The 21,196-nt window shown below is 42.9% G+C and overlaps 1 protein-coding gene across 1 annotated transcript in view; it reads left to right on the top strand.

Moving 5' to 3' along the window:
- The first annotated feature begins 2,869 nt into the window (after window positions 1-2,869).
- The window catches only part of LOC123942083 (estrogen receptor-like), a 142,513-nt gene continuing 124,186 nt past the window's right edge, over window positions 2,870-21,196 (top strand). Inside the window, exon 1 of the mRNA XM_046006037.1 lies at window positions 2,870-3,391. Within this exon, the coding sequence (XP_045861993.1) occupies window positions 2,937-3,391 (455 nt within the window). The 5' untranslated portion in view covers window positions 2,870-2,936. The remainder of the gene's footprint in view (window positions 3,392-21,196) is intronic.

Below are 21,196 nucleotides of genomic sequence, written 5' to 3'. Positions count from 1 at the left end.
CTTCGTACCCCAGGCTTTTAATAATATATATTTTTTTCTGTATGTTTACAGAAAGCAGTCAACTGAGCTATTCGTGGAAAGGTTTGTGGGTTTGGTTAACGAGGTGGAGGAGTATTACATTTCAGCTGGAAACATATCCCTAGAATGCCAAAACATTTATTCCAAAGTCTGGTTTCCTGGTGCAATCGGAGGCATGGCAATAGTGTGTCTGTTCAGAGACTGGGGTGGGGGGGTGGGTGGGGGGAGGTTGGGGGGGGAGCTGGGGCCGGCAAGGCATCTGATCCAAGTGTATTCCAGAAGGCTTTTATTGTTAAATTATATTCTTCAGGAAAAACCGCCCATGTCACATTTTGTAAATTTGATATCCATACACTTTTGACTGGCATTCTATTTTAGCCATAAGCCTATGATTTACAGCAAGCCTGTTTTCCCTCTTGCTTAGGGTGGCAGCAGAAAGGATGGGGCGCTTTCCAGGCTCCAAGGATAAGGAACAAGTGGGGTTGGGGTTTTGTTTTCCCCCCCAAGAAGGCTGACTCTGGCTGTGCTACTCCGCTCCCCCTGAGCAGACAGCAAGCTCCTCACTCCCCACTGCCATTCATCCAGCTCAGCGCTGCAGCCCAGCTGCTGTGTTTGCCGGGAGGGGCTGCCAAGTGCCCTGCCTACTGGCTGCTTCCCGTATCCCTGCCATTCCACACACAAACACATCCACACACGCTCTGCCTCGCTCACACACGGAGCTACGCGCACATGCGAGCACATTCCTTCCTTCCCTCTCACTGCCTCAGCCCTTGACTTCTACAAGCCCATGGAACATTTCTGGAAAGACGCTCTTGATCCAGCAGGGTAGGATTGTTTTGATTTCTCTCTTTGTAGCTTTAGCATTTTGAGAAAGCAACTTACCTTTCTGGCCAGTGTCTGTATCCTAGCAGGGAGACGAGGATTTGCTGTTTTCAGTGGGTTTGTGTGTGCATCTCCGTTTTCTTCCAGGACTTGTCGGATTCTTTGTGTAATTCATGTGTAATTTGGCGGGTGCTGATTTTTAAGAGCCCTATGAAGTGCTTTTGCATGTGTTTAAAAAAGACATTTGAAAATTGAAAGTGTGATTTATGGAAACGAAATCATCTGTAAAAAAATTGCTTTAGAAATTAATGGTTGCTGGCCATAAAGAGAAATATCTGTGATTCACCTAATGTATTTTTAACCCTTTCTTTGCTTACAATCTGTGGTTATTGATGCTAAGCTCAATTTTGTCTTCATAGTAAACTAACTACATCTGCATAGTATCCAAAAATGGTCTGTTGGTTCTTGTAAGAACTAGGTGAAACATATACTTATTAGTATAAAAAATAAAAAAAAATTACTGTTGGTAACAGCAACCGTGGCATTTATATGTGCCATGAACATTTTGTTAGGTGCTTTGTTGGGTGTTTGGGATAGCAATTAAAGCAAAGCATTAGTGGTCATATCAGATAGTTGTATCAGAGTCTATTAGGCTGTTGCAAAGGAAGTTTATTAAAAAGTATAAACTCTCCAGGATTGTGGGTGCACAATATATTTACCATATCCCGCGTGTGTACGTACATATATTGTTTGTGTGTGTAGGCTTAGATTTTTAATTCAGTTCAAAACTTTTTTCTATTCCTTTTTCATCTGAATATTTGATTCTGCATATCCTAGTGCAGTGAATGGAGAATCGAATTGCAGGAGTAAAGAACAGAAACGTAGCACTGCGTTTCAAAATTTGTTGGGTTAGACCAACAGTGTAACAGAGGGGCCAAGGATTCAGTTAATGAACTGAGGTTACACTTTGTATGGAAAGGTCAAAATTCATATTAAGCTTTCTGAAGTTTTGGTTGCATAACCTGTGGAAGACACGGACACCCGTGTGTGCCTAACCAAAGGTTTTTGTGAATCATCATTCACATGAGAATTCATAATGGGAGCAAGTACAGTAGCGTGGTCCAACACAAACATACCAGTCAGGCTGGGAGCATCTTAGAAGGTCCTGGCTGGAAGGGACCACTGGGGGAAGTTCGCAGATGAGGAAACTGAGGGCTGGCACCATTCTTCTGCTTGCAAAGCCCAGTTCTTCCTATGGGTACACCTTAACTCTACACACACACACACACACACACACACACACACACACACACACACCACTTCTCCCCAGATGTCTCCTCTCAGTCCCCGCAGCGACTAAATATAGCTGTCTGGCGCTGGCCGCACAGGCAGCCCCACAACCCATTCTATCTGCCATATCTCAGTTACAGAGTGGCCCTCCCCAGGGTCATTCTATGTACACACTACATATTTCCAGCCAACGAGGAGAGTGAATCAAACAGAAAGAGAGACAAACAGAGATATAGATAGGAGTCTGGCATGGGGCACATAAGGCAGCGCGTGGAGAAAGCCGGCCCCTAGACTAGTCTTGCGAGTTTGTTTTAAACCTCGTCTTCCCCGGGCCACCTTTAGGAGATCCCTCTGCGCCCCCGCCCTCCCGCACTGAAATTTAGCTTCCATCCAGCAGCGACAAGTAAAGTAAAGTTCAGGGAAGCTGCTTTTTGGGATCGCTCCAAAACGAGTTGCGCCTGGAGTGATGTTTCAACCAATGTCAGAGCGAGGCAACAGCCCCTGGCTGGCTTCCAGTACCTTTGTAATGCATATGAGCGCGGGAGATCGGTACTTAAAGTTGGAGACTCTTGGAGCCCCGGAGTTCGCTGAGCGCGCTCGCGCCCGCTGCACTTGATCGCATCTGGGCGCCCGGCTTCCACCGGACGGGCTGGCTCCCCCGGCAGGACCAGAACTCGCTTCGTGGCGGGACATGCGCTGCACCGCCTCTAACCCCGAGCTGTGCTCTTCTTCTAGGTGGCCGGTCGGCTGCTAAGCCCTCTTCCCGGGGGGGGAGACAGTGAGCGCCTTGCCCGCGGCCACTGACCATGACCATGACCCTCCACACCAAAGCGTCGGGAATGGCCCTGCTGCATCAAATCCAAGGGACCGAGCTGGAGCCTCTGAACCGCCCCCCGCAGCTCAAGATCCCCCTGGAGCGGCCCCTGGGCGAGGTGTACGTGGACAGCAGCAAGCCCGCGGTATACAACTATCCCGAGGGTGGCGCGTACGACTTCAACGCAGCGCCTGCCGCCTCCGCGCCGGTCTACGGCCAGTCCGGCCTCTCCTACGGCCCCGGGTCCGAGACAGCGGCGTTCGGCGCCAACGGCTTGGGGGGCTTCCAGCCGCTCAACAGCGTGTCTCCGAGCCCGCTGGTGCTCCTGCACCCGCCACCTGAGCTCTCGCCCTTCCTGCACCCCCACGGCCAGCAGGTGCCCTATTACCTGGAGAACGAACCGAGCGGCTATGCGGTGCGCGAGGCCGGCCCTCCCGCGTTCTACAGGTACCCGCGCCGCCCGCCGCGCCACGTCGGGGTGGCAGCCGCGCGCCCCGCGGGCGGGAGGGGGAGAGGGGGCCGCGCGGCCGAGACCTAGCGGGAGGCCCTAGGCCGCCGGGCTGGGCACCCGGCATCCGGACCACGGGAGCCGCGTGAGTCGCGACCCGGCCAAGGCAGGGGGGTTAGGGTTGGGGGCGGGGGGAAAGGGTTTGTGGATCTTGCTTTCGAGAGAGCCAAGTTCTCTCGCCTGGCAGCTTGAAGAAAATTCTGTTCTCCACACCCCTACCATCTGCGTAAGAGGCAGATCCGAAAACCCGTGGGCTTCCTAATTCATTTTGGAAAATCATAGAAAGCGGCGGTCATTTGTTGGGGGGAATAACCCAGAGCAAATAAACACAAAGCTCTTGGAGTCTTTATTTAAGGCTAGAGGTGTGTAGGGTTAGCGGAGCTCAGAGTTTATCATCATTCTTCTTCTTATTTGACATTGTTTTAATGTGTTCGCGACATTTCCTTTCATCTAGAATTTATTATTGAAAATCTGCACGCTGTTATTACGATGACGATAATTTTGTTTTAGCAAAAAGTGTTAGACCTACTTCCCCCCTTTCCTCTCCATCCCAAGTTGGGGGCTTTAGGATTGAATTGTGCCCCTCCAAAGAGCCGTAGAGAAATTGAATGAGTCTTAACAAGTTTCTGATTTCTGAATTGTCTGGCTGAGTCCGTGCCGGAGCAGATTGCTGGCGTATGACTTCTGACAGCCGAAAATGTATAGGTGTCTTGTGAGTTTAAAACATGCCGAATGCAAGAGTGTTTTGAAGTAACTCTCCTGCCGGCTAAGTTATGTTTCTGGCCTACTCGGCAGAGCGTGCACGGGAGTGGTACGCGGGGTCAGCTTGCTTGCGCGCCTTTCAGTCGCTGTGGAAGTGTCAGTCGTCCAGGACATACAGGAACACATTTGTGACTTAAGTGGCCAGTGTTTTGTGTCCTTATATCTCCCACCCTATCCCTAAGGATTATGCTTTCCTCCCCTCCCTTCTCCCATTACCCCTTTGACAGTTTCTGCCTTCTCTTCCTGATGGACTTGGTGGGGGGACTTAGGTGGGTGATTCTGATGAACACCTGTGCCCTAGGCACCCAATGGCCAGCTGTACTCTGGGATGCCCATGTGGCTGGGCGTTGAATTAGGCACAGCCAAACTGCAGACTGGTGTCTGCACTTGACTCCCACCCCCAACTGGACCCTTCTGCATTCCAAGCTGTGAACCGTTTTCTATTCCGTGCTCTAGTTCCAGAGAGATATTTAGAGCAGAAGAAACAGGAAGAAACAGGTTGGCACCAGAGGATACCAAAGGGCAACACTCTTGGGGTATCTGAACGTACCCCATATCCTTCGGCCCCCTGAAAGGACTTCAGAGCATCATCTCACAGCCAAACAGGTTCAGACTGAGTTATTACTTAAAAGGCAAAGAATGAACAAAATTCAGAAAGCTGGCGCTTTTGAAATTAATTTTACTTATTTTAATTCAGGGTTGAAATGGAAAGAAAAAGAATTTATTCTGCTCACTTTTTTTTTTTGGAGTGTTAGAACAAAATATAACGATTAAGTCTTATTCATGCAACCTTTTAAATTTCTTGATGTGAAGAAAGGCACTTGGTATGATGTGAATTCCATAACCTTATAGTGGACTCCAGAAACTATTTTCTTTTCCATTTAATTTTCAGTTCTTTTATTGCAAATTAATCCTACTGAATTTCAATGGGTACTAATGAGACTGCACCTCAGCGAATTATTTACTGCCTTGCTAATAATTACAAAGTGAGCATGGTCAAATAAAGAGGGGACATTTAATTCAAAATTGTTCATCATCCCAGTGGCAAATAATATTACTATAATATGCCCCATCTTAAACTTTTTGCATTAGATGGTATTCAAATATATTTAGAATAATGAAAAAAAATGATGTGGAACTTTAATAATAAAGTTAAGAACTCATACACATGGGTTTCAATGTGGAAACTCAGTTTTACGATGATTTTTCCTTTGTAGTTTATTTCCTATAACGTCCTTACTCTTTGAATTCTGCCTCTGGGTTACCAGGGAGGAAGATAGGACACTGTACCAGTATTGTTTCAAGTGGACAGATGTTATTTAATATTTGCCTGCTCAGTTTTCCTGTCTGAATAACTCTGGGTAAAAAGAAAAAAAAAATGATTAGGCTCTTTTAGAAACTGTCTGTTACCTTCAGTAGTGACTAAAGTTTTGAGGGTTGAAAGCAGTGTTTTCAAACTGCTTGTTGTGACCCAGGGCAACGTGATATCGCTTAGTGAGTTTGGAACTTTTTTTTTTTTTTTTAAGGAGTAAAATAGAAAAGAATATAATAGAAAGTACCAGAATACATGGTATTTCATAAGGATGGATTTTGTTTCCTGAAAATTTGTTTTAATTATACACACTCATAGGCACCGACTCTTATATAAAATGTCTTTCTTACCATAGACGTTTGAAAGTTAGTGGCCTAACGTATTGTGCTCGATAAAAGACACAAAATTTGGGTAAGTGGCTAGTTGTTTTAGTTACACAAACCAAAAAGGTATTTTGATTGTCTTTATTTTATTTTCCCCCTCGAAATTAACTGGTGTCTTCAGGTCTGTTAGATTAAGGTTTATTATTTCTGATTCTTAACTTTTCCATTTGTAACATGGTATCATCTTATGGATTGTCTATCTGAATGTTCCACTGGGATGTTTAAAGAATTTACATGAAGTTCACATCATTTAGCATTAAGATATGACAGTGACTTATATGACGGTGACTTTCTTCTAGTGGTCACAATATGTAGCCATATCTATGTACGAAGAAATGTAATTGATCAAACTGCCCTGGGCATACCATAATGTGAGAAAGATTGTCACATGTTCCAACAAATTGTTGGGAGGGAATCTCTGTAAACAGGCGAGCTCTGACTTTCCAAGATGTCTCTTACCTAAAATTTCATGACTGAAGGCGTCTGGGAGTCCTCTTATCCTCAGCTCCTTTTCAGTGTTCAAACAACTTAGGAGGTTTGAACAAAACTAACATATTATATCCACCATGTTTTTAAAAATTCAACTTAAATGTAGTGCTCCGTGTTCATTTAAGTTTTACTACCCCATATTCTTAAAAGCTAAATTTTACTCACTTCTCCTCCCTACCCCGTTCCCCCAAATTTGACAAGCACACAGATCTTTAGCCTCGAAATCAGTGTCTTAGTAATTTGTCTGCTGGCTGTGTGCATATTTTGAATGAATAGTGTGTTCATTCGTGATCATTTAAAAACAATTTCTCACCTTTAATTAAGGCTCATCTCTAGGGAGAGATTTGAAGAGCTAGTTTTCAAGTGTCCACTCATTCTTTCCTTGTATGTAGATGATATTTTAGCACCCTTTATTTCTGTTCTTACTTATTTCATTCATTTAAGTTGTTACTGTTCCCTTGACATTTTGTGTTGGTCTAAGAATAGTTGAAGGAGCCACATATCATCTCAGGAATGAGTATATTTTAGGTTGAAAACCGGATTCGCATCTTGAATCCCCATTTCCTTTTCACCTACTGCATGTAGCTTGTACCTGTTGGGGAGAAAGTTCCCTGCAGGATAATTACCACTTATTCTAATCTTCTTTCTCGCACTCGGTTAATTTGGATCCTTAGATTGCTTTTGTGCATGTATTCAGGATGTGACATTCCTAATTTGGGAAAACTCAGGTTTAGCATTTGGATTGCTTACTGTCTTGAGAACATGAAAGACAGAGAGAAATCAACAATGACAAGAACAGCAGATATCAGGAAAAACTGTAAAAGATACTAATAATTTTGTTAAGTGGAAAAGGGCATAGGAAAGCAGCCCATAAGGGGCACAAGCATTCAGCATTTCATTATTTCTTAATATTAATATTAATATTCATTCCAGTGCTTCTGTAAGCTAAAAGACAGTAGGAAAGAACAGACTGAAATGGTCAGGAGCTTCATTACAAATATAAATGAATGATAATAGGAAATCATTTTCTGTGGAAGTCAGATTTGAATAAAATCTTGACCACCATCTGCAACATGTGTTTGCAGCCTGTGTTATCATAAACACCATTTACTTATAGATACATTAAAAAAACTAAAACCCTGATTATGTGAAAATAGTTTTACATAAGGAAATATATGAGTTATAACTACATTTTTTCTAAAATACACATGCAGCACAAAATGAAAACATCTGACTCCTCCCTGTGACATCAGTATTATTTTTAATGTAACTTTAGATGAACCCAGTGCACAGTACAGCGTGCTAAGTGTGTTCCCTGCTTTTCCAGGACCCATGGAATGGATAGGACAAATTAGTCATTTAGCTTAATTTCAAGACTCTGCTTGCTTTCTGAAGAAGGAAAACAGAATGACCACAACTGTTTAGAGCCAAGATGCATGCTCCAGAGAAAGATGCTTTGTAAATCCCCAAAATACGATCCACTCGAACACAAAGTGAAACTGTGAGGGATTTCATCGAAGGGAGTCAGCCCATCAGAGCCATCAGATAGTTTTGTTTCATGTTTTAAACTCTGCCAATGCATTGACAGATAATGCCTTTTTTAAAAATAAAGGTATATTTGAGCTGTTCCCTTCTCCACTTGTAAAATATTACCCATCACCCCCTGCTGCCCTCGGAAATCTGAGGACCTCAGTGGGCTGGAGGCCAAGGGAAGCACCTTTATGATATCTTGGGGAAGACATCCTAATTCCTGAGCTCTGCACCTTGGAGAATGTTACTAGGAATTACGAGGGAAGCTTCACATCGATCGCCAACACTTTCTCTTACATGCGCATGTTCAGACCCTATTAGATAGAAGAAAGATAGAAAAGACCACCGATGAAATTTTATGTAGTTTGGTAAAGTCATCATTTCAAGAAGCTAGCTCAACTAAGAAACGGTGTGGCTGGCACTTGTAAGGGATACGAGGAATCCTGATGTGATGGTGGCTAGGACGAGGAAGGTGATGGTGGTGGCGGGGAGGGTAGGATGTTGATGTGGTGGCCAGAAAGTCCTGGTGTCAGTTGTGTGTGTGTGGGGGGGGGGTGATTCTGGTTTCTTTTATAGAGCCTGGAGATGTTTTTTCCTAGGCAGAAATCAAATCCTTTTAATGTACCTCACGTAGTTGTGTGTCATTATAATTTAAGAAATAGTCAAAATGTCAATAATGATATTATCAGTGATATTAATACCATGTGTCTAAGAAGTACTACACAGAAGATTTAAAAAGAAAGCTCCAAACAAGTCTGGATTTTTTTTTTTTTTTTTTTTTGGTTTCTCCTTTTTGGAGGGACAAAACGGGGTCCCCCAGTCTGCTCCCATAAAAACTTTAATGAAACGTGTTATCGTGGAAGAGAGAGTAGGTTATGTTGTCTTGTGATTTTCTACTTTCTGTGAATTACGCTTTGGGAAGATTTTAGAAGTTCACTTACAGCTAATAAAGCGCATTCAGAAATGTTCGGGGCTAGATATTTCTGAACAAGTCCTGGATAAAATCAGGACTTGTCAAATCAGGAGTCCCCAAATGTTGTCAGCTCCTAGGAGGGAGCGAATGGCCTCCGGAGTTTAGTGTCCAGATTCTCAGGTCCATGGTGCATGGAAAGCTCCAGAGCTGTCTGGTCCCAAAGCCTCCTCCCCCTCCCTTCTCCCATCCCCAGGGTGCATCTGTGGGCTGGGGCTCCTGCCTCTTCCCCACAGCAGCGCGTGGAGGGCCCCGACAGTCAGCCGACGCAGCTGTGCAGGGCATTACTTCCTGGGCAGTGCTCTTGGCAACTGGACTCCCTTTTCTCAAAGAAAGACTTGAGATTTTTTTTTTCCAAGACCCCGAAAGTAAAAGACAATTTTCTTTTAATTCCCTGCAAGTAAACTGATGTTAGAAATAGTAATTTTTACATTGGCATACTTCCTCCTTCCACTGCTGATTTCTTTTTCTTTTCTTTTTTAGTAGTAGTCCATTCTCGTATTTTCTTTTTTCTTTGCTTTATTTTCTTATGTGCTTTAAATTCCTTTTGGCTTCTTTTCCCCTATCAAGCTTGCTTGCTTGCTTTTTTTCTTTTTTCCTGTTTTAGTTGTTCCATTGGTGTATTCCCAGATTTTTTCTCCCACCTTTTTTGGTTTCTTTATTGACCATTTTTATTTCTTATTCTAGTGAAATTTGGAACGTGGCTCAATAGTTTCTACCTAGCACGGGAAAGCCAGCGATGTAAGAATAACCCAGAGTGCCGTTAACTCCATTAAAAGTTTTCAAAACATTTTTTCCTTCTCTCTAAACTTAAAAAAAAAAAAAAAAAGAAAAAGAAAAAGAAAAAAAAAAAAAAAAAGACCAGTAAGAAGTTTTCACTTAATGAATTGCTTTGAGAGCTCATTCATGTCTTCATTCATGTGGCTACCTTGTCCCAAATTGTGTAGCTCATCAATGGCATAGATGAAAGGAAATGCATTTCTGTATTCCTGGCAGTTCAGGTGTCCGTGTTAGCACACAGTTGCCAGTAATCTCCTTGTGTGAATGGATGGAGTCCTAACGCCATGGTCTTCTGCATGGAGATTTAGTATAGGGATAAGTGAAGTCAGCCTTGGCCCCTTTCTCCTGGTTTCAGGGGTTCTAGACCCATGTGAATTTACATGAGGCATTGAAAGTGGACTGGAACTTCTCCTTCTGAACTCAGAAACAAAACAAAAAAACCTGTTCTTTTCGAACAGGCATAGGTGTATCCATGATTGGTTTTACTTGTATCAGGAAAGTATTTTAAATGGCGCTTTGTTTGTTTGTTTGTTTGTGTTTGTGTTTTGCTCTTGTAGAATTTGCACAACACGACATTGTCAGAAACATGGTTGATTTTAAGGGTTCCTTCTGTTAACTTTTACATCTGTCTTTTTTGGAAGACCTTACAAATGGTTGTGTTTATTTCCGCTGGAACATTCCAAGCAATTCAGAGAGAAAGGATGTACATTCTAATTTGAGTACAAGTACAATTTAGTTACATTGAGAACTAAATTGTATCTTCTGTAGTATCTGAAAAACTTGTGGGACCTTTGGAACTCCCTTTGATTTCAAGTAGGAGGAATCCCTGAGCACTGGTCAAACAGAGACCATGTCTTGTTCACTGCATTTCTCTCAGCTCTTAGCGAAGGGTGTGGCACACAGATGTTCTGAGCAGCTTTTAGCTGAGTGGATGGCTGATGGTAGGCAGGAAACACCGGATATACTGACTCGCTCAGGTTGCTTACTGGGAGAATGGCCATTCAGCAGTGGATCTTTTTTTTTTTTTCTTTTTTTAAAGATTTCATGTGTTTATTTGACACAAAGAGCAAGAGAGCACAAGCAGGGGGAAAGTAAAGGGAGAGGGAGAAGCAGGCTCCCCACTGAGCAGGGAGCCCTATGTGGGGCTTGATCCCCAGACCTGGGACCATGACCTGAGCCAGAGGCGGATGCTTAACCAAGGGAGCCACCCAAGCGCCCCAGCAGTCGATCTTCGAGCGGGACTGGAGGAATGCGGGGAGTTTGTGAATCCCTCTCCCTTAGGAATTAAAGTGGAAAGGAGTCCAATGGGTATTCCAAGTACAGTTGATTGCCATTATTTGCAGGGTCCGTACTCACAAATTTGCCTACTTGCTCAAATTTATTGGGGACCCCCAAATCAGGACTCATGGCCCTTTCTTGGTCATTCACAGATGTGGGCAGAGTGGTGAAAACTTTGAGTCCTCCGACACGCATGCTCCCAGCTGAGGGCAAACAAGGTGTGCCCGTGTCAGCTGTTCTCCTATAAACAAGTGCCCTGCTCGGATCTGTGTAGTGCCACGTTTTTTGTTTTTGTATTTGTGTTTTTGTGTTTTTGTGTTTTTTTTTTTTCCCATTTCCGGGCTTTTTGTTGGTGACTTTGCTGTTGAAAATGACTCCCAAGCATAATGCTGAAGTGCTTCCTAATGTTCCTGAGTACCAGGAGGCTGTGATGTGTCCGATCAAGGCTGTAGAAAACACGTGTGTTCGATAAACTTTGGGCACGAGTTCTAATGCTGTTGGCTGTGTGTTCAGTGTTAATGAATCAGTAATACACGTTAAATAAGATATCTTTAAACAGAAACACCCATGAAATGAGGCTACCTAATGATTGGTTGGTGGAGATGGTATGATCAGAGGCTTATTAAAAATGCAAGGCTGTATTTCCCCTCAGAACAGTGGTGTAGTAGTAACTAATTTTCTCTTTGTGGAAGCTTGAAAGTCATTAACTACCACAAATAATGAGGATTGCTTGTATGTAATAGAGGGACTCAAGTACAGGCTTGGGAGGCAGGCAGCTTATGTTTCTGACTTGACTGCTGCCTGCTTGTAATCTCTGGCTCACGGTGCCTCAGTTTACTCTTCTGTAAAATGCCAATCAAAGTAGGACCTACATCTTTCAGTTGTTGTGGGATTAAATGAGTTCATAGACATTAAGCTTTTAAAACATGCCCGGCACATATCAAGCCATTATTTTTATAACTCCTTTAGAAGGGAATTGGCAACTCTACCCTGAAGAAGGTGAATGTAAGGGCTCTTTAAGAGTCTGGAATGTTGGTGACTTCCCTATATGTCTTTGTTTTGCCATCAAGGGACCAAATTTAATACCCTATTGTGATTAGAAGTTACATTTTCCAACCTAAAGGAAGCAGGAAGTCAGTTTTTCTTGGAATGCTTAATCTATGCCAGGTGCTATACTAGAAACACAAAACAAAGTAGTTTTAATAAACTCCAAATAAGTAAAAATAAGTAAATCAATAAAAAGAGTGAGCAGCGTTAGGTGCTGTGGACTGGAGCAATCCCAGGGAGGGACATAGTTGAAGTTGAGGTTAGCGGTTTATGGAGAGGGCCATGATGGAGAGAGGGCAAGGAAGGCATTTCTCTGTGATTGGGAAAACAGGAGCATGGAGAAGGAAGAGGGACGGAAGCTACATTCTAGCGCATCTGCAAAAGTGGGTTTCCAACCCTGCCTGCACATTTGAATCAAGGATGACTTCAGAATCCCCTGGGTGATTTTGCTGTGTGTCCCCCCCTCCCCCCTGCAGAGGACTGTTTAAACCCTGGTCTGCCTGACTTCCAAACCCTCCATTCATCGGGCCCCCATGGGTCTCAGAGGCAGAGGTATGAAGAAGGATGACAGCCACATTAATTTCTCCTCATCATCTTCCCAGAATAAGATTTGAAGTAGGCAGGTGCGTTGGATGTTGAGTAGATGCAAAGCAGACAAATTGAAGGTTAGGACACACACACATGCCTAGGCCGGTTAGCCTGCATGATGTAGATTTCCATTGAGGGTTTAGATAATCAATGGTGATTGAAGACTTTACCTGCACACCCTTCCGCTGCCTCTCACCCCCGCTCCCTGCCGCCCCAGGATTCTCTTTCCCATAATTCTGATAGTTGGCACCCACCAGACTCTAACATTGTTTATGCAACTCTAAACCCCTAAATATCAGTACAGTGAACTGATTCCTTTAAAAATTTCAAATTGCATGTTTGGAAAGGGCCCCGGAGTCTCTGATGTCAAGGGCCTAGTAAAAGCTCTCCTCGTGTACTCTTTTTCTATCATGAGGTATTTACAGAATTTTTTTTTAGCAAATAGAATTTGTGCTGTTTTGAATGCTTCCTCCCCTTAGGCCTCCGCTCCCCCACATTCTGCATTTTAGAAGACTCCTTCATCGGTAAAGAAAATGGACACGAATGCCCAGGGTACAGTTTGGTGAGGCTTTTCCACATTGTTCAGTCTCATGGCTGTTCATTTCCTCACAGGACTGCCCAGAGTCACCAGCTCAAAGAACATCCTTGAAATCTCAGAGCACATATAAATGCAACTCCTTGGCTCAGAAGCGAACATGGGCACACTCGAGTGCCCACATGACTTGCAGTAGATGTTCTAGGTCCCTCACGGTGAGGGACTATCACCGTGATGGTGCCGGGCTTTTTGGTTCTTTGTTCTTTGTTTCTGGTGCTCAGCAGTTGTGACTGATGAAACCAAAGTTGCTTTTCTTTTCTTTCCTTCTTTTTTTTTTTTTTTAAAGATTTTATTTTACGTAATCTGAACCCAACATGGGGCTAGAACTCACAACCTGCAGATTGAGTCACATGCTGTACCCACTGGGCCAGCCAGGTGCACCTCCCGCCACCCCCCCCCCCCAACAAATTGCTTTTCTATAATGAGTCCAACCCTGTTCTTTTTTTTTTTTTTCCTTAGTGTTATGTTAGTCACCATACAATACATCACTAGTTTTTGATGTAGTGTTCCATGATTCATTGTTTGCGTGAAACACCCAGTGCTCCATGTAATACATGCCCTCCTTAATACTCATCACCGGGCTCGCCCTATTCTGAGAAGTCTACATTTGACATTGAGAGATGGCTAGCAAAGTTTCAGGTAACTTGGAGAAGAGTTGACAGGTTCTAGTGTTTTAATTCTGAACAGCTTTAGTTCCCGGAAACACGGTATCTGTCATTTATGACATCTTAAAAGACACAGACAAGAATTTTCTTCTCAAATGTCTCTCACATCATTCTCTCTGTTCTCCACACATGGCCAGCTCTCTGTTACTGGTTTAGTAAGTTCCCAACTGGCTTCGCAGCCTTCAAGTTTTTAAACTCCAATTTTTCAATTTGCTACCCAAAGTATGTACTTGATCTGATCTTTCCTCTGTTTAAAACCTTTCAGAAGTTTCTCACTAGTCACAGAACACATGCATAGTCCAGAGTGTGACATTCAGAGCCCTTGTAATTTGATTAGACTAATCTCCTCCTCTCATCCATGAAGCTCCTGTTCAAACTCATAGTTAAATGGTGCTTCCCCACTTCTTCATGCTCGTTCCCATCTCTAATGGAAAACTTTCTTCTTGTCCCATCTCTGTTAGACCAGAAGTCAAGGTGTTCAGCTCAAATGTCAACCTCTACCCACTGGATTTTTCACCTGGCATTCTCTCAAATGTTCATGGTGCATGGATTGCACATTTTCTGGGCGTTTCACCAGATAAACTTCTCTATGAATTTTATTAATTCTATAGTTAGACTAATTTAATGAAATTATTTATTAGTGGATATATTCACTTACTCAGCAAGTTTTATTAAATGTTGATCGTGTACTGACTTCCATGGTAGCTGTAAAGATTGGACATCTTAGCTTCGATAGACGAACAAGGAAGATGTTAAAATGTAGAGACAATTAAAAAACAGTGGAATAAGAATTGTCACAAAGAAGACACTACTAGGAAAACTGTGGAGGCCACTTAACTTGATGGAGGGCCCCCAACTATGAATGCAGAGGTCCAAATGCTTTGATGGGAAGAGGATTTAACCAGGCAAAGAAGGGCAGGGCAGGATGTGATGTGAAACCGTGTCTCATTCCCTGATACTCCCTGCATCTCCATACCAGTTCTTTCCGCAGAGTAACTGCTCGATGATTTATAGAGCCAAACTATTAAATGAACCAAATGAGAGTAAGCTGCTAAGAGTCTGTGAAATAACGTTAATAATACCATTTGCTAAGCAAAGTGCGCCAGAGACCTTGCTGAAAGACTTAAGTGGAAAATCTTGTTGCTGCCTTATCTCAACCATTAGAGGTTGGTACTGATATTACTCTAATCTTTTGGGTAAAGAAACTAAGAGTGAGAGAGGGCCGGTGACTTGCCCATGATCACATAGCTGGTAATAATTCAGTAATGGAGCATTCGGGATTCTAAGTCTACAGGTTGGACTCTGGAGCTCAAGCTTTACGCACTATAGTGTGCAGAAAAATTGACTGGAGCTTGATTTACTTGGCAGTTGGTTTGCTAATTCCTTGTAATATTTTAATAGTTAGTTGTGACAATGCTTTAATCCTAGATTATGTCCCTGGGCTGCTTCTTTCAGTTTTATGGGAAGTGGCTATTTTTGTGATGCTTGCTTAAAGCATGTTTTAACATTCTTTTTTTCCATGAAGTAGGAGGATGGCTTTTTCTTCTAATATCAGAAGGGTCCATTGAACAACATCCTACAAAGAATTCCTGATAGCAGACTAATGCTTTTCTCTGTATATGAAACCTATCCAGTGGTTTTTAAATATGGACAGAATTACTGTGCTCATTTGGCCCAACCCTCTCTTTACGCAGAAAAAAAATCACGAAATCAGTATTTTAAACCTAGGCAGGGCCATAAGCACGATGTATTCCTACCTCTATATTTCCCAAGCCAAGTGATTAAAATCTAGAGAGGGGAAGTGCTTCTCCAAAAAATGTCAGCGAGTGCGGGTTGAACAGGATAAGAACCCAATCATCTCCAGCCCATGACTTCATCCTGTCGATGTGGAGGTATGACCGGCCCATGTTCACGGAGGACACAGAGGCCATGCTGTCCCATTGTCATGGTGCTAGCATGGAGAGTGGAAACCCAAGGCGAGTGGAACGAAGGAATGTCTGCTGCTGACATTGCCGAACAGTCACGATGGGGGAAGTGAGGGTGCCAGGCCCTGCCTGTCTGGACGGGCTGTCTGTCTAACTGGTAAATGGTCCGAGTGAGAATTTGTAACCCCTGTTTGCCACTTCAGTTTTAAAGCTCTAGTGGAAACTTACTTCCTGTACTTACATTTTGATTAATCCCCTTCAGTTCTGATAACTCTATCTTATTTACTTTGTGATTGGAGATTTCTTTTTTTGTTTTCCTTTCTTTTGTGTTTGGGGCTTTAAGGTTAGGAATTACTAGATTTCTCTGGAAACTTATACTGACTCCTTTCAGATTTCTAAGTCGGTTGGGTGCTATTTTTGTGTCTCAATTACCAATGTGAAAATGGAATTTGATTTATTTCATAATAGATGTTTCACCTTAGTATTGGCAAAATTAAAAAAAAAATTCAATCTGTGCTTGACCCAGCAGTCAGGTTACAATGGGATTTTTTTTTTTTTTTTTGTAACATGGTCCCAGTGTTGAAAAACATGCGTCTTCTTTGAAGCTAATTAGTAAACCCAACGTCGGTTATATACTGTTTACTATTAAGTTTGTAGTTTAATATTGTTCCAGGAAATGAAATGTAAGTTTAATAAGAATGGCAATTGGTGGAACCATATGTCCTAAGTATAATTCATGTTCCTGATAGACACGTTACAGAAGGACATGCCTGGCTGTTGGGTTACAACCGTACTAACCCGAGATCACTTAACACCATTTATTCTGTAGACATTTATATCGATCAGGATAGGATTTATAATTACAGCAACCTATAATTTTTTTTCACTTTTAATTCTTTCAATGTTATGGAGCCGTTAATGAATTTTAACAGCTCTTTAGCTTTTCGAGTTGCCAGTGAAAATATATACAAAGGAGGTATTAATCTTGTAATTCACAACATTGTAAAGAGAATTGGGTAGAAGTTAAATCTGCTTTTATTAACATTTTATGGCATTTATATGTATGCAGGGAAAATAATTCGAAGTGGTGGAAGCGACTGCAGACTTCCTGAGGTGGCCCTTCTTCCTTCTTTCCTGTTTGGTGAGGAATCGTGGAGCAAAATGTATTTACGTCCGGTTGTGAGAGGTGGCCCTTCTTCCTTCTTTCCTGTTTGGTGAGGAATCGTGGAGCAAAATGTATTTACGTCCGGTTGTGAGAGGGCTATCGGTATGCTCTCAGCAAAATGATTTCCACCGAGAAGTTCAAAACAAAACAACTGCAGTGATATTTTGAGAGGCGTTTGCCCTATGTTCTGTGCCTTGTTGGCCTTGCGGACAAGTGGCGCTGTACACAGAGACGATGACTAGGTCGGTGGCGACTTGTCCCAGCTTCCTAACTGGATCTACATGAAAGAGAGTGACAGGGTTTGGGGGGGTGGGGCAGAAAGTGAGAAAGATCAATTAAAGCCACATGTCTGCCTGTGTTTTGCTAGATAGTACTTCACCGTGAATGACCCAAGCTGTGTGAGTCAGAAGGTACATTAGTCTTTTAACCTCCTAGGTAATTTTAGTAAATAGGTGAACATTAATTTAATGTGATATCCTATTGGCCTAAGACATGATGCACCTACAAATGGCCTAATTTTGTCCAAAACAGACTTTTGTCTCTTGACAAGAAAAGCACAGTAAAGCCCATTACGATGAATGCTCCCACTGCCCAGAACTCGACTCTGTAATTTCTTCCTGACCCCCTGCCACCTGCCTTTCTACTTGTGATTTCTTTCTCTCTGTCAAATAAATACATAAAATCTTAAAACCCATCATGTTTGGGAATGCTAAATGAATTATAGGATGCCCAGGTAACTTTCAGTTTCAGATAAATAGCAAAAAATTTTGAGCATTACTGTGTCCTGGGTAATACTGCACTAAAAAATTCTTTGTTGTTTATCTGAAATTCAATTTAACTGGGCGTCTTGCATTTTTATTGGTTAAATCTGGCAGGACTAGCCATGTTGCCTCACTGTTTACTGTGTTTTTTGAAGCCTGAAGGTTATTTTTTTATGGCTTCCCCTTCTAGCAAGCACACAGATGCCTGCCTGTCTTTTCCTATCAAGAAAGGAGGCAGGCCAGTATAGAACTTGCACACTTACTTTTGTCCTTGTCATTAATTTTAATGAAGGACGTAGGTTTAAAGTAAGCAAAGAAGGACATATCTGTTCATTCTGTTACCTGGAAAGATAGACAAAAGACAAGGGCAGATATTACAATGTAATATTACAAAATTGCAAGAGAAATAGGATGTGGTTAAAAGAGCTACTAGTTAGGCAACTTTCGTTGAGGGAGTAGTATAGTGAGTGCTATAGAAACAACACTTGGTTGTCTTGGGGGGAAATTCTCTTGTACTTTTGTAGCATTGTTAGATTTGAGAAAATAGTCGTTTGGAAAAAGAATTCCCTGAAATGCTTTCTAGAGTGTGAAAGATTTAGAAGAAAAAGCAGGACTTCTATCTAGATAACGTCGTCAACAGATCGGCATTTCCCCTTCACCTCTGGTTTGCAGCGCATTGGGAGTGGCCGAGTTGATAGCAGAGAACTTGAGCTTGGCCATGGTGGCTTGGAAGACCAGTGGTCCATGTGGGGGCTTGTGGGAATGGTATGTGGCATGGGGGATCTCCAGTGCATGGATTCAAGGGGAATTGCAAAAAAAAAAAAAAAAAAAAAAAAAAAAAAAAAAAAAAATCTAGGCTATGGGGTGAAAAGGAGATACGCTGGAGTCAGTGGGATAAGGAAATGCTCCAATAATCTTCTGAGTATAGGTCAGATAACTGTATGTGTGTAATTTTCTGGGGGGAAAGTCTCCGAAGGCTTATGAGTGAGACCACAGGGAATGGAGTGTGAGTGAGAATTTCCAAGGCCTTGGAAATATTTCCTTTAGCTCTCTCCCAACCCAGCGACTTTGAAGAACTCCCAGAGTCATACTCCCAGATGGAGCTGGGAGGGTTGGAGTGGGGCTGGACAGGTTTTTCTCCAGGCTTCTCAGCTGCTTGAGAAATGTGTTGCTTTAGCTGGTGGCAGCCGAGGCCACTGACTAACAGCTGAGTGATTTTTGTCCCCGCTGGATGGGAACCAGGCTTGAGCAGAGAGCTGGGAGTGGAAAGGCAGCGAATCAAATGTTGGTTTGTTCGTTTTTTTTTTGCTTTTGGCTTTGTAGCATGCTTATGCCTAGCAGAACTATAGCCGAAGAATCGAGAAAAGTATTTCAGAGCTAAATATAAAAAGTTAGAAATATCACTTATAAAGGAATAGAGATACATGATGTTGATTCTCCTCTGACCAAGGCAAAGTCTTACATGAGGATGGAATAAGTGGCGTAGATCCTGGAAATCTGAGTCCTTATTCCCAGAGATTTCAGGTTCCTTCTGACTCTGCTGTCTAGACAAAACCATCAGAGAATACTGTCTAGAAACCGGAGGACGCGCTGGCAGCTGCCGCCCGGAAGCGAGAGGAAACTACAGATGTGAGTGACGTCCTGCCATCCTGTGCTAGGGAACCCGAGACCTTGACGTTTCCAAGGAGTAGCAGCACGTAGCTGTTCCCCCCCAACCCTCCCCACTTCACAGCTTTTATTCATTCCGTGTCCAAGCTCAGATCATTTTTTAAAAAATCACCTGAAAATGTCTCTCAAATGATAGACCTCTAATGCGCAGCACGTTTTGGTTCTACAGATGAGCCGAGCCTTGCAAAAACAGATTCTGCTCCATCCTGGTTAGAGTTGGTGAGCATGTCTGTTCTAGAGAGTCTGTGATCCCAGAAGCCCAGGCCAGCCTTTCTCAGCCATGTGTGTGGGAGGTCAGCATTTCCAACGTCGCATGCGGGCCACCATGGGGGTGCGGCGGCCCGGTAGGCCTTTGCTGACCAGTCTGTAATCCCTGGGTTTGGTCTTCAAGAACGTCCTGACGTTCCAGGGGGCACAGGATGGCTGCAGGTCTGTACATCATGTTGCTCAGGTAGCCAATGGTGGTGGCCAGCTGCTTGGTGGGGGTGGGGGATCTGCCTTAGCTCAGGGATCCGCCGGGTGTTCGGGCTGCTTCGCTCTCAGGCTCTAGAAAACTTTGCCGTATGTACTCTGCTGACTTCCTGGGCACCACTTTGGACCACTGAAATCACTGTCCGGTGTTTGGTTTGACCTGATCAGTGCAGTTGGCTGACATGCTCTGACCTCGCTGTGATGATGTTGTGAGACCTCCATCTGGAGTCACTGGATGGCTGACTCAGTTGGCTCATTCATTCATTCGTTCATTGGTTCATTCAACAAATATTCATTGACCGTCTACTGTATGTCAGGCACTGTTCTAGACACGGTGAGCAGACCAGTGAACGAATCAGACACATCAGCAACGGTTCCATTGGGAAGGTGACTTTCCACAATGATTTGAAATAGGGAAGAGAATGGTACCATGAGGATATCCCAGTGAAAAGCATTTTAGCCTGAGGTCACAGCAGTGAAAAGGCCCTGAAGCAGGGTCATACCTGGTGTGTATTAAACAGAGGGGCCAGGATGACTGGAATTGAGAGGCTGGAGGTGAATTGGGGGGGGGGGGGGGTGTTGGAGTATGTAAGGCCTCTGCATGCCATTGTGAAGAGTCTGGCTTTTACTCTGAATGAACTGGAGATCCAGTAGAGGGTTTGAAAAAAAGGAGTATACCTTCTGAATTTTTATTGTGAAGGTTTTCAAACCCTTTTACAGAAATGGAATAATAAAATGACTTTATGTGTTCTAATATGCAGATTTCTCAATGGCATTTCACTTGTAAATATTTCTGTATGCATTTCTAAAGGATGATGACTTTTTAAAAAAATCACAACCACCCTACTTACTTGTTTAAAATTAACATTATTTCCTGAAATGTCAAGAATTTGTATTGTTAGGTACTTTGAAAGTGGAGTGGATGGGATTTTCTATAGTTTTCATGTAGCATGTCAATGAGGAGGTCAAGGATTGCAGAGTTAAAAAAAAAAGGATTGCATAGTGATTAAAATCCTCTTCACTGCCTTACATTTATTGGAGGACTACTGTATATTTATTTCAAAACATCAACATCTCTACTGAGGATTTTTACGTATTTATTTTTTCCATAAACATTATCTAGTGACTTCAATTCTTCAACTACAGAAAATGTTGTTATTCCTAATTTCAGAGGGGGAAAAGTGGCACAGAGTGACTTAAATGTTGAGTAACTTACTCTAAAGGCCCTTAGAGAGCAGTTTAGAAAATTCTGGCGAATTGGAAGTGACTTATCCAACTTGAAATTTCTTCTGCTTTATAATCTCTTCTTGTCTGTGAGAAGTTTGAGCAGAAAATAGAACACATATTAGGGCTGA

The sequence above is a fragment of the Meles meles genome, chromosome 5 (genome assembly GCF_922984935.1).
Source record: "Meles meles chromosome 5, mMelMel3.1 paternal haplotype, whole genome shotgun sequence".
Lineage (NCBI taxonomy): Eukaryota > Metazoa > Chordata > Mammalia > Carnivora > Mustelidae > Meles > Meles meles.
This window is presented reverse-complemented; position numbering and strand designations above follow the sequence as displayed.